General features: G+C 42.8%; 1 protein-coding gene across 2 annotated transcripts in view; it reads left to right on the plus strand.

The window, feature by feature from the left end:
* Window positions 1–14,639, plus strand: part of GFRA1 (GDNF family receptor alpha 1) — a 228,440-nt gene extending 213,801 nt beyond the window's left edge. For both annotated transcript variants that reach the window (XM_066620276.1, XM_066620277.1), the window contains 2 exons: window positions 9,884–9,937; window positions 13,341–14,639. In XM_066620276.1, coding sequence (XP_066476373.1) covers window positions 9,884–9,937; window positions 13,341–13,499 — 213 coding nt within the window. In that variant the 3' untranslated portion in view covers window positions 13,500–14,639. The remainder of the gene's footprint in view (window positions 1–9,883; window positions 9,938–13,340) is intronic.
* Window positions 14,640–15,080: the final 441 nt, after the last annotated feature.

Consider the following 15,080-nt stretch of genomic DNA (forward strand, 5'->3'; position numbering starts at 1 on the left):
CCATGCCAGCTCCCAGAGGCCAGATCCAGCCTCCGCAACAACAGAAAGGGGTAGTTTCACACCAGCCCAGACAGGCAGGAAGGTACAGGGTGTGGGAGAGGGTAGCGGGAGGGCATAACCAAGGCAGGGAGGGGGCATTTTTGGACAGTGGAGGGCAATCCAAGAAGCGGATCATGCCTGGGAGGGGCGGGGACCAGCCATAGCAGCCTGTGGCAAATCCTAAGCCCAGCCCCTGGAATAAGCAACCTTACATTGGCTGCTCGGATTTGCACTACTGAATTCATTGGTGTAGATCTGAGTAGCCCCATTGGGGTAGCTGGGGCTTGACATTGGGTAAAGGGAAAAATATCCCCTTATCCCAAGTTGCCCTCCAGCCACCTCCTAACCTGTGCTGGATAGAGTGCAGCCCCATTGGCCTGCCTGTTCCAGCACAGATTCGGATTGGGCTGCCCATCTTCTGGAACTGTCTGGCAATTAATAGATGTACCCGTGTGCAGAGATTTGAACACTATGATCACCGGGTTTCTCTGTCTGCACCAGTTCATTGATATTTAGTGCTTTTCGACAAACGTGTAGCAAAAAAGTCACAAAATAGGCATAGCATGTTTCCATACTTTTTTATAAATTAAGGGCACAGTCCTAACCAGTTTTCAGCCAGTGACGGGCCTCCCCAGCCTCGCACCCCAGGGAAAGGTCTGAGATGGCGCCCCCCGTGAGATGCTGTGGTCCCCCCGCGTGCAAATCCACCCCCCCACTCCCCTCGCACGACCACAGGCTGCATCAGAGAAGCTCCCTGAGGCTTCCCCGAGGCTTTAAACTATGCTTCCTGAAAAGTGGAAGCACAGTTTCTGACTCTATCGGGGGCTTCAGAGAGGCTTCTGCGGGGTCCTAAACGCTTGCGCCTGGGGCATTTGCCCCATCGCACATAATGGGAAGTCCGTCACTGTTTCCAGCACTGACCTAGCCGCAATGCAGCCCCAAGGTAAGGTAACAAATGTTACCTTGAGAAGACCCCCTTGACTGCCTCCCCACTGCAGGGTGCAGTGCATGCCACATTGGCACAGCGATGTCAGTGCTGGAAAGTTGGTTAGGATTGTGCCCTAAATCGTGTATCATAAGAATTATAACTATTAGAATGTATAACAGTTATAGGAGTTTATCTCTTATCCCAGATAACATATACAGCTATGATAAACGTCTTTTCCTTAACAGTTCCCTATAACGTCACCCATTTATTTAGCTGAAACATTTAGCTGAAACGTTTGTTTCCTGTGAACATTCGTTTGCATAATCTGATAATTAGACACGTAATCTGATAACTGTGGTTTCATACTTTTGTAAAATGTACTGCATAATTACTGGAGAGATGTTATAATTGCTTTTTTGTTAAGTGAGATTTCAAATGGCAGAAAAAAAATTAAGCTGCATTATGCTTTTTATTCACTGAAAGATATTAGAAAGTTGTGCCAGGAAGAAGGCCATATGCAGGGGCTTAGTAATCAGATCTCTATTCTCCTCATATTACTGAGGCTAATTGTCCAAGTAATTGTGATGTTTTGCAAATAGAACTGCATTTTGACCCTTCTTTGTATATGGCAGTACACCCTCTTCTACTTCCATTTTCATCAATCATCGTAACTTCAGAGGGTGAATTAGTAGGAATATGTACAATGTTATCCTGTATACCTGCATGCCCACGTACTAGCCTTGCTCAATTCAGATGTGCTCAGTCTGTTCCAACTGTCCTGCACAATAATGGACAATGAAATAGATCCCCAAGGAGTGTTCCTGCAGGACATTTACTTTGTAGTCTCTACTGCACATCCCAGCTCTGTTGGGGAGACTGCTCCTTCCTGTCTCTCTCTGCTCACTTCAGCTTAGGCAGCTGTCAGAGTTCCCCTTGTCTGCTGCCTTGCATTGCCACCCTTCCTCATGCCCAGCATTTCTGAGGATGAATGACACTGGATTGCATCACTGTTCCTGACTCTCTAGCCTGTAAACAGCTTGACGCCTATCCAGCTCTGACTTCTATCTGTTCCTTTCCACTGGCCCACAGATCCCTCAAGGTATTTGTCCATCAGTTAACAACAGCACAAATGGATGAAACTACAATCTCAGAATCAACCCCAAGTTATATGGATAATGGATAGCCCAATCCAAACTGTGCATTGTGCTGGTGAAGGCCCAATCCAATCCCAATGGATAGCCCAATCCAAACTGTGCATTGTGCTGGTGAAGGCCAGAGCCCCACTCAACCTGGCTGTTCCAGGGCGTTGAACCTTTAATTGGACGCTTTATAGGTTTGCGTTTTGTTGTTGTTGTTGGTTGTGATAACCCACATTTTAGTTAGCTAAGAAAACTATGATTGATGTAATAAGCCACACTGAATAAGAGATCTGGCTAACAAAGACACAAGATACATTGCAAATCTAATCCTGCAAAGCACTTGCAGATTTCCTGAGATACTATTACAGGTGCATAAAGGACTGCACCATGTGACTGCAGCCCTGGGTATCTGATGGTGGTAAAGGACTTATACAGTACTGCTTCTTTTTTACATTCATTCGTCAGTCTGTAAACTTAATGATAAATTTCTGCAGGAATGCTCTAAAACAGTGGTTTCCAAACTATGGGTCGGGACTCACCAGTAGGTCACGAAACTGGCAAGCTGAAAGCTGACAAGGAAAATGTATTGAGCCCTATGGAAACTGAAATAGCATTTACTTGCAAGTGGGCAACCATGCCTCAGTCAACTTCAAAGGGTAGACTGGGGGAAACACAATGCCAACAGAATGGTTCCAGTCCAATGAACGTGGAGCTAATCCTCCAGAAGGCACCCCCTCCCACCATAGTAAAAAAGAATTAAAACAGAAGCTTGAGTGGCTGGTATAGTGAAACTTTATTTTAAAATCTCGTAAAACTAGGTGGATAGAGCAGGGATCTCCAAATCCTGGCCCAGGGGCCAGATACGGCCTGCAGCAAGCCTCTTTCTGGCCCGCGACCAACCTCTTGTCCCCTGAAGCTTCTGGCCCACTCAACTGAACATGACCAGAACTGTGCTCTGGTTGTATCTGGAGGGTGTTCTGAGGGCCAGAGAGGTTGAATGAATGAGTCCATTCATTCATTTATTCACTCATCTAAGTTCCATCTCTAATTTATTTATTTATATTTTATCTTTAAATTTTTTTCCGGCACTCCACACCATGCTAGATATTTGATGCGGCCCTCTGGCCAAAGAGTTTGGTGACCCCTGCGATAGAGTGTCGTTTTAAAAAAATGGGCCCAGTGTTAAAAAGTTTGGGAACTGGTCTAAAACCATACTGAGAAACAAAGCCAGTCTCTAATCATTCTCACTCCTTGAGGAAATGGGGCTACAGTAATAAAATCCCAAACAACTGGATTATGGCTAAGTGGCTGTTTAGTTTTATATTTGAAATAAAACATCCAGTCAGCCTAAGCTATTGAGATATTAAGCAAGAATTAAGCAAGTAAAAGGAATTCCACAAATGCTGTACTGTTTGCTTAGCTGGTCACTGTAGAGTTTTCCCTCATCACTCATGCAGCTTTCCACACAAACTTCAAAAGTGCCAGGTGGTGCAACCCTGTCCATATTTACTCAGGAGTAAGCCCTATTGTCCTCAGTAGAGCTTGTTCCCAGAAATGTGTGCATAGAATTGCAGTCAAACTTAGCTCTGCTTTATGCCCTTCAGAGGTGCAGGTGGCAATCTGTATTGCATATTCTGCTGAAACCAATGGGACTCACTCTTGAATGCAGGATTGCAACAGTTGCTCTTATGAGAGGCTGCACAAGTCTTTTGTGTAAGACAGGGTTGTGATGGACATGCAGATAATTATCATGTTCTCTTGGAAGTGAAGCCACTGAATTCTGTGAGACATTTCCAATCAAAAGTGTAAATGATGAACAGTCATACCTACTTGAAAGTAAATCCCACTGAAATACTTACTTCTGAGTAAACATGGGCAGTAAATGTTACGAGGATTGGCATCTAAGTGTGCCACAGTCTTGCAGCCCAATCCTGTGAATGTTCAGTTAGAAATAAGTTCCGTCAGGTTCAATGGGATTTACTCCCAGGTAAGCCTGCAGATGTTTATAGTTTTAGGCAAATTGACCACAGATCATTTTCATGCACCAGCTGTGAATGTTCCTTGCAGCTGATTCAGCACAGGAGGAAAGGTCAGGCTTCTTTGTAGTTGAAAGACTGCAAAGCTGATTGCTTTTACAGCTTAAATAGCATTGCACCGAGGCTCAGTGGTCCAGAATTCAAGATTGTTTTATGCTGAATTGAATCTTTATTTGAATGGGCTCTGCTTCTTATATGCACTTTGCTTGTTTTCCTTGTTGAAAGGAATTTATCTTGCAGTGTATTGTTGGATTGCTAGGCTAATAAGAAAATGCTATTGACAAGTGTGATAGATGCAGCTGGTGTTTAGTAAGAGCAGAAGAGTTAAACTGATTGCATTTTTACAGTCAAATGCATTCTACTGTTCATTGTTTGTGTCCTGCTGTTAAGGAAACAAGTTGGTTGCATAGTAAATCTCTGTAATCAAGACTGAAAATGAACAAGAGAAATGTGCAATGTTGTTGGTTATGAATATTTCAGAGATGTGACTGACCAGCAGATAGTTGTGAGAAAGAAGATGCCTGTTTCTATGGTATTTCTTTCAAGACTCCCTAGTTGGGTTGCCAACTCTTTGGCAATCCACTGTAGTTCTGCTTTCAACAGTAGACTGATGTACAGCTGTTAGCTGGTGACAGCGTGTATTCCCAAGCTGTGAAAAGCTTCACCTACTGATTTATGAGAATCAGTCTGTTGTTAAAAGCAGGGCTGACTGACTTGCTTTCTGGTCATTTGGGAGTTTTACTTTTAGGATAATAATAATGAACAAAAAAATTGGAAAAAGACTTTTGACAAAAGCAAAGAACTTTTGTGGCCACGTCTTCCAAGTAGCTAGCCTCGAAGACAAGTGTATCATGGGAACTTCCTTGAGGTTGTTAACCTTTTGCCAGCTGTTCCAGCCCCAGGAGCAATGAATAGGTCCAGCTGGGTTCATTTAAGGCAGGGATCTATCTGCTGAAATGGATCTCATGCAATCTGGAGAGCAAGGAACTTTCAGTTAGGGATCTTGGTAAGTCACAAGACTTCATAAGGATTATGCAGTAGATGTTGGCGATCGTACAGTGTTTTGCAGTATTAAAGGGCCACTTCCTTAAAAATGTAGGTCATGTTAGAGTTGCTATATTTATTTATGGACACAGGCCCCGTCCCCTATCAGGCAGAAGTTAAAGGTGAAGATCATCCACCATGAAACATCAGGCTAGAGAAGGCTTCACCTATGTAGTTACTGCTTGTATGGCACAGCAAGAAATTCAATGTTTCCAGGGGAAATTGAATAGCTTGGTGTGCTGCTAGACCCTCCTTCCTTCTCCTCCATCCCAGAAAGAATTTCTGCCCTAGTGAGGTGGCCTTGCAACTTGAATCTCTGTTGGCCAAATTCAGGCTGCAAACAGATAGACAAACTGACCTGTAGAACTGAGAGAAGTAAGGGTTCCATGCTGACCACAAATGGGAAACATCTCATTTTACTTTCCCTGTTATTTGGCCGTGATAGTTTCCTCAGTCTGGTATGCAGCTGTTGCCACTAAATATAGCAGTACCTCAAAACAGATGCAGAGTAACTGCAGCATAAATAGGCCTTAGGAATTGTATAAAGTAAACTTGTTTCCATTGTAATAACTACGTAAATGATGATAAAGTAGGGATTTAACAGGATTGAATTTTATGGTTTGAGTTTTGTTTCATCATACTCAATTGTCCATTCACCAGAGTAGCTGCATGTAAATCATAACTATTTTCAATTCAGAAGCCAATTCTTTTAGTCGCTTAAAGTAAAAGCTGTTTTGAGCAAGTAGCTCATAGGACATTAACTATTTACCCTTTTGGTATCTAAGCTTCAAATTTACTTGTTAGGTTTGTTTCAATGCCTCGAAAGCATGTTTAATGCACTTAGGAAAACTTGGTCTTATTACCAAAGTTATGTTGGAGACTGCAATGAGTGTAAGTTCCACTGACCTTGATAGGACCTACTTCTGAGTAGATATGCCTAGGTTTTGTGATGTTAGGAAACAGGTTTTTGTTTTTTGTAATGCATGTTTTTACTTAGGGCAGATTTTGCAGTATCCTGGTACAAAATATGCTTGTTCATCAAAAAAAAGTTGTGGAAGAAATTACCAAACCATGAACTTGAATGAAAGATTGATCAGGGGTTTATTGGTACAAGCAGGGAGACCAATCCATACAGGTGAGGTCTGAAGTCGGTGGTTACACCAAGATACATATAGTTCTCCTCTGCAGTAGAGCCAAGCTCTGGAAGTTTCAGACACAAGTGGAAGTACAATGATAGGGGGAGGGGATATATTTAATTCCTAAGTGCGAGTTTGCAGTTTCCATATGTGATAACTAAGACACAGATGTTACTTGGATTGGTTCACTGAAAGCCCTCTTACCCATACCTCTTGCAACTAAGCAAGCCTTTCAGCATAAGTGGAATCAGTAATATCAATCTAGTCAACGCAGGATCATGGCCTGCTAATAGCCAAACTGACCCAAACCATAGAATTGAAGCCTTTTTCCATATTTTGCAGACTTTATTTATGAACCAGATTTGTACAGCATTCAAAATCCAAATTTATGAAATCAGATACCTAGCTATTCAGGTTTAGTGTTACCAACTCTGAAGTCACCCACTTCAGTTTGCAAGATGAAAGCCATATATTTGGGATCACCTTTTAAATACTTCCTCAAAAAGCTCTTTTGCTTGCAAGGAAAGCCTGTTTGCTACCATTGTAGCTGCTGCTTCATTCCTGTTTCCTCCTTCCCGTCCCTGTGGACTGGTTTTTAAAAAACATTAGAAGAGCTTGCTAGATCAAATCAATATTTAGTCCAGCATCCTTCTTTCGACCATGGCCAACCAGCTGCCTCCAGGAAACCAGGACAATCAATAGTCCTCCTATATGGTTTTGTTTTCTTCCTAGGGTATTCCTCACAATTCAGGAAGAGCTATTTAGATTTTGTTTTGTAATACAAGTCAAAAGAACTTGAAAACCCCTCCTGGATCTGGCCAAAGACCCCTCTAGTTCAGCATTCTGTTTCCTACACTGGCCCACAAGCTGCCTCTGTGAAGTCCACAACCAGGATCAAAGGCATATTTCTTTTTGATCTCTGTTCCCTGCACCTAGTCACTGATTGACAGATCCTCCATTGTTTCGTCCAATCCCTCTTTAAAGGCCATCCAAGTTATTGAGTATCACCACACCTTCTGGCAACAATTTCTACAGATTAATTATATGCTGTGTACCTGTGTAAGAGGTACATACTTTTGTTGTCCAAAACCTTCTGTCAGAGAGTTTCATTGGATGACTTCTGGTTCCAGGATTGTGATAGAGGAAGGAAAAACCCTTTCTCACTATCTGCTCTTTCCCCACCATGCATCAGTTTTAGAAACCTGTCATGTCCTTCCCTGCTTTTGTTTCAAGCGAAAAAGTTCCAAACATTGGTGTCTGTCTTGGGTTGTTGCTGTTTTATTTTTGTTTAATTTTTTTAAATTCTGCTTGTATACCATTTTAATAATTGTTAGCCCCCTTGAATGCCTCAGTTAGAGGCGAAAGGCAGGATATAAATATTTTAAATAGATATGTGCAGATATCCTCATCTTTGACATTCTGCACTGAATGGCTACAAGCACATTCTCTTTTGAACTGCACAATCTGATCTTCTGATCTGAGTGCATTTGTTTTGCACACAAGCCTTTCTCTGAGACATTGCTTTTCCGTGCACTGGAATGACACCAGTTTCTTCCTGTCCAGGACCCTGTGTGACTAGGGCAAAAACGGATTTGTACCTTAAGACATAATTACTAGATATCATGCTTGCTGCACAGGGTTTTAGATATTTTTCCATTACCTGTGATTTAGTGATCTACTGCTACACTATAGTACTAAAGCCTATGCCAGCTTTTCCATTATAAGCCCTTTTTGCAGGTTTATAACTCAGCAGTAAAATGTACTCTTCCAATTTGAAACTTGGCATGTAACATCTTAGTTTGGAAGCTCATTTTTTTGCCTCTGAAATTTTTGCTTCACAGAAGTAAAGAAGTGAAGATCTATCTTTGTTTTTATAGGCTAAAAAGAATTTACTGTTTGTGGTGAGGTTATTAATGTGATTGGCTTTATGTCTCAAGCCAAAAAGGAACTCAAAAAACTTTCCACCAAGAGCTGTTTCTTTCTTTGGAAACAGTCTTCTGTCCACAGAAGTTGTGTTGTCTTATAAAGAACCGTAATTAAACACAGGGGCAGCTGTTTAACTAACAGCACAATCCTATGCATATCTACTCAGAAGCAAGTCCCACTGTGTTCTATAGGGTTTACTTCCCGGAAAGTGTGCATAGGATTGTGGACAGCCAATCCTGAGCTGCCCATTGCTCCCGGACTGCTGCAGCGCCTAAACAACTGCCACAGCATCCTGTGTGCAACGTGACAGCTGCCAGTGGCTCCCTGGGTAAGGGAAATAACCCTGCAATGGGGTTACTTGATTCTGTGGCAGCCCTTGGGCTGGCACAGAATCAGAAGCCTCTGTGTTGGGCCCATGGCCCAACATGGAGGCTCTGGATGCGGCGGAGCAGAACTCCGTCGGTCCTGCCTCACTCCCTCCCGGGCACGCCTCCTCTCTGCTCTCTCTCCACCCTCCCCCCGCCCCAGAACACCATCTCCCCAACCCCCCCCCCACTGACCTCTCCACTGCCCCACAGTCCTCACAACCACTGAGCAGCAGAGCACTGGCGATCCACCACTAGCTGGCACTGAGCTGTGTCAGGCACTGGGCTGGCGTTGAGGGCCACAAACGTGCTTTACGGCATGTTTTTTAACACTCACCACTGGCTGAGTGCCAGCAGTACGAGCTCAGGATTGGTCTCTAAGTTAGTGAAGAGATACCAAGCTGCCGTAGTTAAACTATGGTTTGACTGATAACTGTATTCTTCCTTGTCCTCCTCCTGCAAACCTGGAAAGGGCAGCAGGAGGCAGAGAAGAAGATCCAGTTTATCAGGGTTTCAGTGTACTTGACAGAAGGCCAGATGGTGATTTAGTGGTGTCGTCAGTAGCACAGTGTTCTTTGGAGCAAGCCACTATGCATCATGATGTGAAAAATAGTCTTCTGTTCATAGAAGACAAGATTTTTAAGCCTGCACATCCTGATCTTATTAGCAGCATGTGGTAGGATGCTGTTCCCAAAGGAGCTATGATATGGTACAGATGTGGTAAGTTCATAATGGATCATGGCTGTAAAGCAGACTTGGACAAGATAACCTTCTGCTTCGAGGACTGGACTGGACGCGGCTGGCCAGCACAAAGGTTGAGTTCAATCAGAGGTGTGGAGAAGAGGCTCCCTGGCAGAACATTCACACTGGGAAGGCTTTTTCAGCACACAACGGTCTTGTTTGGAGACTGCTGTGAAAGAAGAATGGCTTGCTAACAACTTAATGTAGATGTCCAAAAAATGAGTGAGTGTCTAACATACTAAAGTTGCAGCACCATACAATTGAGACAATGGACAGAACTGTCTGAGTGGATCAAGTTTACCCAAAGAAGGCTCAGACTACAATCCTATAGACACTTGCCTTGAAGTAGGCCTATTAAAGTCAGTGGGGCTTACGTCTGATTAGATATGCATATCTGCATAGGATCATGCTGTTAGTCTGCACTAAGGTAGTACTACTTATGAGCCTTTCTTTAAGACCACCACACCAGCTGTTTAAAGTATTATGGGCCAAATATAGCTGTATAGTAACTTTTTAAATCTTTCTACAGGTACAAAAGCAGAACTTCAATGAATCTGTAGCGACAGAACTTTGCATGCCTGGGGTAAGAGTTTTGCACCTAATTGTAGTACCCATTTACAGCACAAATACTGCTTTGAATGTTTTTTTTCCCCCCAAAAGCATTTCTCTTGAAGTCAAATAACTTCTGAATGATAAACAGAACTATAATTATATCTCATCCTGATTGGTTAGAACTTCTACCCAATTTGGCATGGGGACTTAGATAGGGGATTGATTGAGTACACTTGGCATTCTCAGTCCTCCATTGCTGTAGGGTCAAGTCCTAAAGCCACGGGAGGTTGCTCTGTCCTCTTAAATCATTAATCCGCCAACTCTGTCCAAATGACCAATATTTGCCTTTGTTCTAGCTCTTGTAGAGAAGCAGAGACAGAGGTTGTACAGTATATAGACTCAAATGTGCCCAAGATTGCAGTGGCTTCTTCTGATAGTGTAATAGGTCAGTGTCTGAAAGGGAGCAACTGGAGTACAGATTTTGTAGTGGTATCTATAGTACAACCAGCATTCCTTGACTCCCCAAATCACAAAGAGCCATCATCCTCTCTGCATGGGATGTGTGCGTTGACATGTGGTAATTTACACTGTAATTACACAGTACATGAATAGAGAACTAGTGTTCTATAATGGCTACAAGACTCACAGTGCAGTTCTATGTGTGTCTTCTCAGTAGTAAATCCCAGTAAGTTCAGTGAGATTTATTCCTTGGTAAATGTGTATGGCAGCAGTGGTCAAACTAGTAGGGAGTTTGGGGACTGCAGTAAGTCCTTGTGGGGGAGCAGGGAAGGCAGTGGGGGTGGGGGGAAGGCAGCGACATGATCCCCAGGATTGTGTCGCTCCGCAGGGCTCCCCAATCTTCAGAAAGTGACAGCAGAGCGATTGCACTCTGCCTGCGGTTTGCAATCACAAACCGGAAGTGGAGCACAATCGCTTCACTTTCTGCAGCATGGGGAGCCCTGCAGTAGGTCGCACAGAGCTCCCTGCACCCCTGAGAGACTACTGCAGGGACTGGTAGGTGCATGCCAGTCCCTGCACCCCCCTTAGTGAAGCGATCCTGGGGGTCATGTCACTGCCTTCCCCCTGCCCCTGTTCCTTAAGGGGGCCACAGGCTGGGGCATCACGGTGCCCTGGCTTGAGAAGCCCTGGCGTATAGGATTGCAGCTTAAATTGCAAATCGGGTCTTCCCTGGTTCAAAGCTCACATTTGCCAAGAAATCTCCAGATGGCCTTAGACAAGCCACTCCTTCCCAGCCTCAACTCCCTAGCTGCAACATGGGACAATACTTAACCTGAGGGGGTTGTGATAAGCATTGCATCAAGACAATACATGTGAAACACTTAGCACGCTAAACAAATGTTATGTATTGAGGGTAGCCAAGAGTAGAATGTCTAAGTTTTGGGCATGCAAATTGGTCTGCAAGGATAAGAGACTGTATCTCTGGGTTCTCATTACACATGTGGGCATCAGGGACACACTGTCTGTATTGCATTGGGGGCCTTTGTGATTATTAAGGAAACCCTCCAAACTGTAGTTTATTAGCCCACTGTGTACTTTCAGCTCTAATGACATTGCTGTCCACAGTTGTCTGTAATGTAGACCTATTCAGTTCATTCTGCAGAGTTTTCATTCACTTTACATCATGTATATTAATATGTACACTGGTCTAAGAGGTGCAAAAAATGCCCAGGATAGTCATTCACATTTAACCATGTAGCAGAAAAGTAATGACACTTTAATTCTTATGTAGCACATGATTTTGCAGGTCACATGTTAATTACCCTTCCCCTATGCAGTGTAATTAGGTAGTAATCTGCAAGCACATGTAATCATATGGCTCTTAGTAAGACCCTTAAACATAGCCGATCAGATTTTATGGCTGACAGAATACTGATCTATGCTAAATGAAGTGACAGTTGCTTGAACCATGCCAGGAGTAAGTTTGACCTCGGCTTTTACTTCGAACACTTCCTCTAGGAACGTGCAGTTTTTCCTCTTGGCTATTTCATCACCTGCCACACTTGTGGATAGCCAAGTATCTTCACCCATAGTACCTTACATGCAGATGTTCTCCATTTTGAAAGAAGTAGTTCTCAAAGACCTGGATCAATCCACTTCTTCTGTGGAAACCACAGTATTGATATGGCCAAATGAAAGCATTGTTATTTTTACAGTATCAAAATACCTAAGCAGAACTGTAAATGATGAAAGAGGGACAATCACAGGGTAGAAGGAGGAAGAGCAATCCTACTAAGTCCAAATCTACATATACTCCTGCTTAGCGTAGTGGCTGAGTGCCACTGAGGGGCAAATCAGAACTTCCCCAGTTCAGATCTCACCTATGCCAAGAACTCTCCATATATCTCTAAACAGACAGCTCAGCCTCCCAGCTGCAGTATGGGGATCAGTGATGTAGCTAGAGGGGGTGCAATGCACTAAGTTTTGCAGGGAGCCTCACCACGGCATGCAAGCGGCCCCTCCCTCTGCCCTTTGGAGCCATTCCAGGCCACAAGAGCTCCCCTGCCTCCATTTTGCTCCCCTGCCCAGAAGGGGGAGGGACTGCTTTCATGCCACAGTGAGGCTCCCTGCAAAACTTAGTGCTTTGCACTCCCTCTAGCTACACCACTGATAATACTATACAGAGTTGTTGCAACAACAACATCCAGATATGTATGAAGTGTGTTTCACACTGGGAGAGCACTATTCAGATGCTAGTAAGATGTTGTACTTGCTGCCCTTTTCTGGAAGCAAGTCAGATTGTTTTCATACACATGCACTCATGGAAACCTTTTGGGCGTACATCTGTTGGACATAGCATTTTCTGAACTAAAGGGAAGCATGGCTAGGAACCTGAAAGCTCTGCATTATGGACGTTGCTAATGGTAATGGCACAAGTGCAAATTCCAGTCTGTGGATCTCATACCCATATGGAGCTTGCCATTATTCAGCAGGTTGAGATTTTACTGGGACTTCTGCCATTGGTCTTTTGACATGATCTTACTGATCGGGCTTGCATCAGCCCCTTTTTGTGGGGTGTACAATGTCTACTTTGAAATTAGTCTTGCCATTAATGTTTTAAAACGAATTTCCACAAACATTTGTCTGAAACCTGATTACAGCAGGGTAATGAGGCTATTTTCAAATAACAATGGTTTTTAAATGTGTTTTTATGTATAAGTTTGGTTGCTATCTTGATGATGTCCCTTGAAAGTAATTACCAACAACAATGACAAAAAGTAGCTACCAAAAGTAGTTACCATCAACAATGACAATTTTGTGTTAATACAAAGGGCTTCTTGACCAGTTCACTCCCAGGCGAAGTCAGGAAAGTAGCTAGTATAAAGTATGACAATTTATTAAAAGCATCTAAAATACACTAGGATGAGCTAATGGAAATGCAAATAGTGACCAAAGAAAGTGATTGTGTCTTGCAGAATGCAATTGGGAAAGAAAGTGCGGCAAAAGGTTCCACCAGTCACATGTCTTCTGATAATTCATCTCTTCGTATAAGCATCAGGCCAAGCGCACACCTCCTGCTGATGGCAATTGCACTCTCATTCTGCTTGTCCCCACGTTCAGCAGAAACCTTGTAGCTGCTTTAACAAAAGGACCTGTACAAAGCAAAAAGAAAACAAAATTGATCTGTTTTCGCCTATCCTCCTCAGTTGTCAATCTAAAATTCCAGTTCTAGGAGCTCAGGTGCTCTCTTAAAAAATAGTACTGGATCATCATCATCATCATCATGATTATTATATTTTATTTTATTATTTTTAAGGGAAGCTTCTTGTGATATTTAGGGGCTTTGTGAATACTTGATGCAGTGCTACATTCCAAACCCAGAAGGCTTTTGGACATGCAATGTGTTATAGAGATGGAATGTCAAATGACTTGTAAACCAGCCAAGTCTAATTCCATTTTTGCTTCTTGTTTTCCTATTTGTTTTACTTCTACCCAAGAAGAAAGAAGCCATGTTTCTTAAGATGTGTATTTATCTTATTTGGGACACAATCCATCATAAAGTTGCCTTGCACAAGAAATGGCTGGAATCTGCATTGGGAGTATGATGGAGCTTTTTTGCAGTTTCCGGTCATTTCAGTGTAGGATGAGATGAGAGCTCCCAAATCAGAATCTGGGCTAGAAGCATGATTCTCAATTGGGGCAGAAGCATTTTCGGAGAGATTACTTTCTGGTGGGTTAGGGACCCATTCTGGAAATACATTAGAGGTGGTCATGGTAGAACCTAGAACATCCCCGGGCTGTGTTCCAACTGCTTCTTGTGTCTACAGGCCTCAGAGCAGACAAGGAACGCCTTCCATGGATAATTTTCTGGTGGATTTTGCCCTTTATTATTATATTATTTTCAAATCAAACGTATTTTGAAGTGACATGGAAGCAGGCTGTTGTCATATGATGAATGTCTTCCTGAAGAGTGATTTTAATGAAACTTCTTCATGTTTCATAGATGGATACCAATGTTTTAACGTGTTAGCATTCTCTTCCATGTTCATATATGTAAGTGGTTTTGCAGACCTTGCTGAGAAACCATTCTATGCCAGTGTAATACACATTTGTCTTTCAAATTTTTTGCAGAAGTAGAGAGTGATAGTAAACTTTCTAACACTGCATTTATTTTTTCTGATTACAGGCATTCAGCCTTAACAAAAGGTTTAAAAAATCCTATATTAACACAAAAACAACTGTTGTGAACTTTCAGTAATCTAAAATTCTTCTATCTTTCTGAGGATATATTTAAAAATAATAGAAATTCATTTTTGCTAAAGGATTTAAACTATACAATTGTTGGTCGTCTTTATTGTAATTATACAGTTTAGTTATTTTACTGTTGGTTGAATAAAAATGACCTGAATATTAATTACACTGAAGAAACACCATTATCTGCTTATATTTACTTTTGGGAAAGCTTCATTCTCGTTTAACTCCCTGCCCCAGTACAGGAAATCACGAGCAGAGTAGATGTCTACAACATACGGCTTGGGTTTGAAAAGCTATTAGCTATCATCTCAGGCTCCCTACTGGAGATGTGTGCATCTCGTTCTGCTCAGGAAAAGTGGGGAAGGTGCAAGGGTAGCATCAGAAGTTGGCCAGGTTGGAAACTGACTGAGGGTTCATGCCCATCAAGGGGCTCACCTCTGAAGTGAGTGATTGCAGCAGCA

The sequence above is a fragment of the Tiliqua scincoides genome, chromosome 3 (assembly GCF_035046505.1).
Source record: "Tiliqua scincoides isolate rTilSci1 chromosome 3, rTilSci1.hap2, whole genome shotgun sequence".
In the NCBI taxonomy this organism is placed as follows: domain Eukaryota; kingdom Metazoa; phylum Chordata; class Lepidosauria; order Squamata; family Scincidae; genus Tiliqua; species Tiliqua scincoides.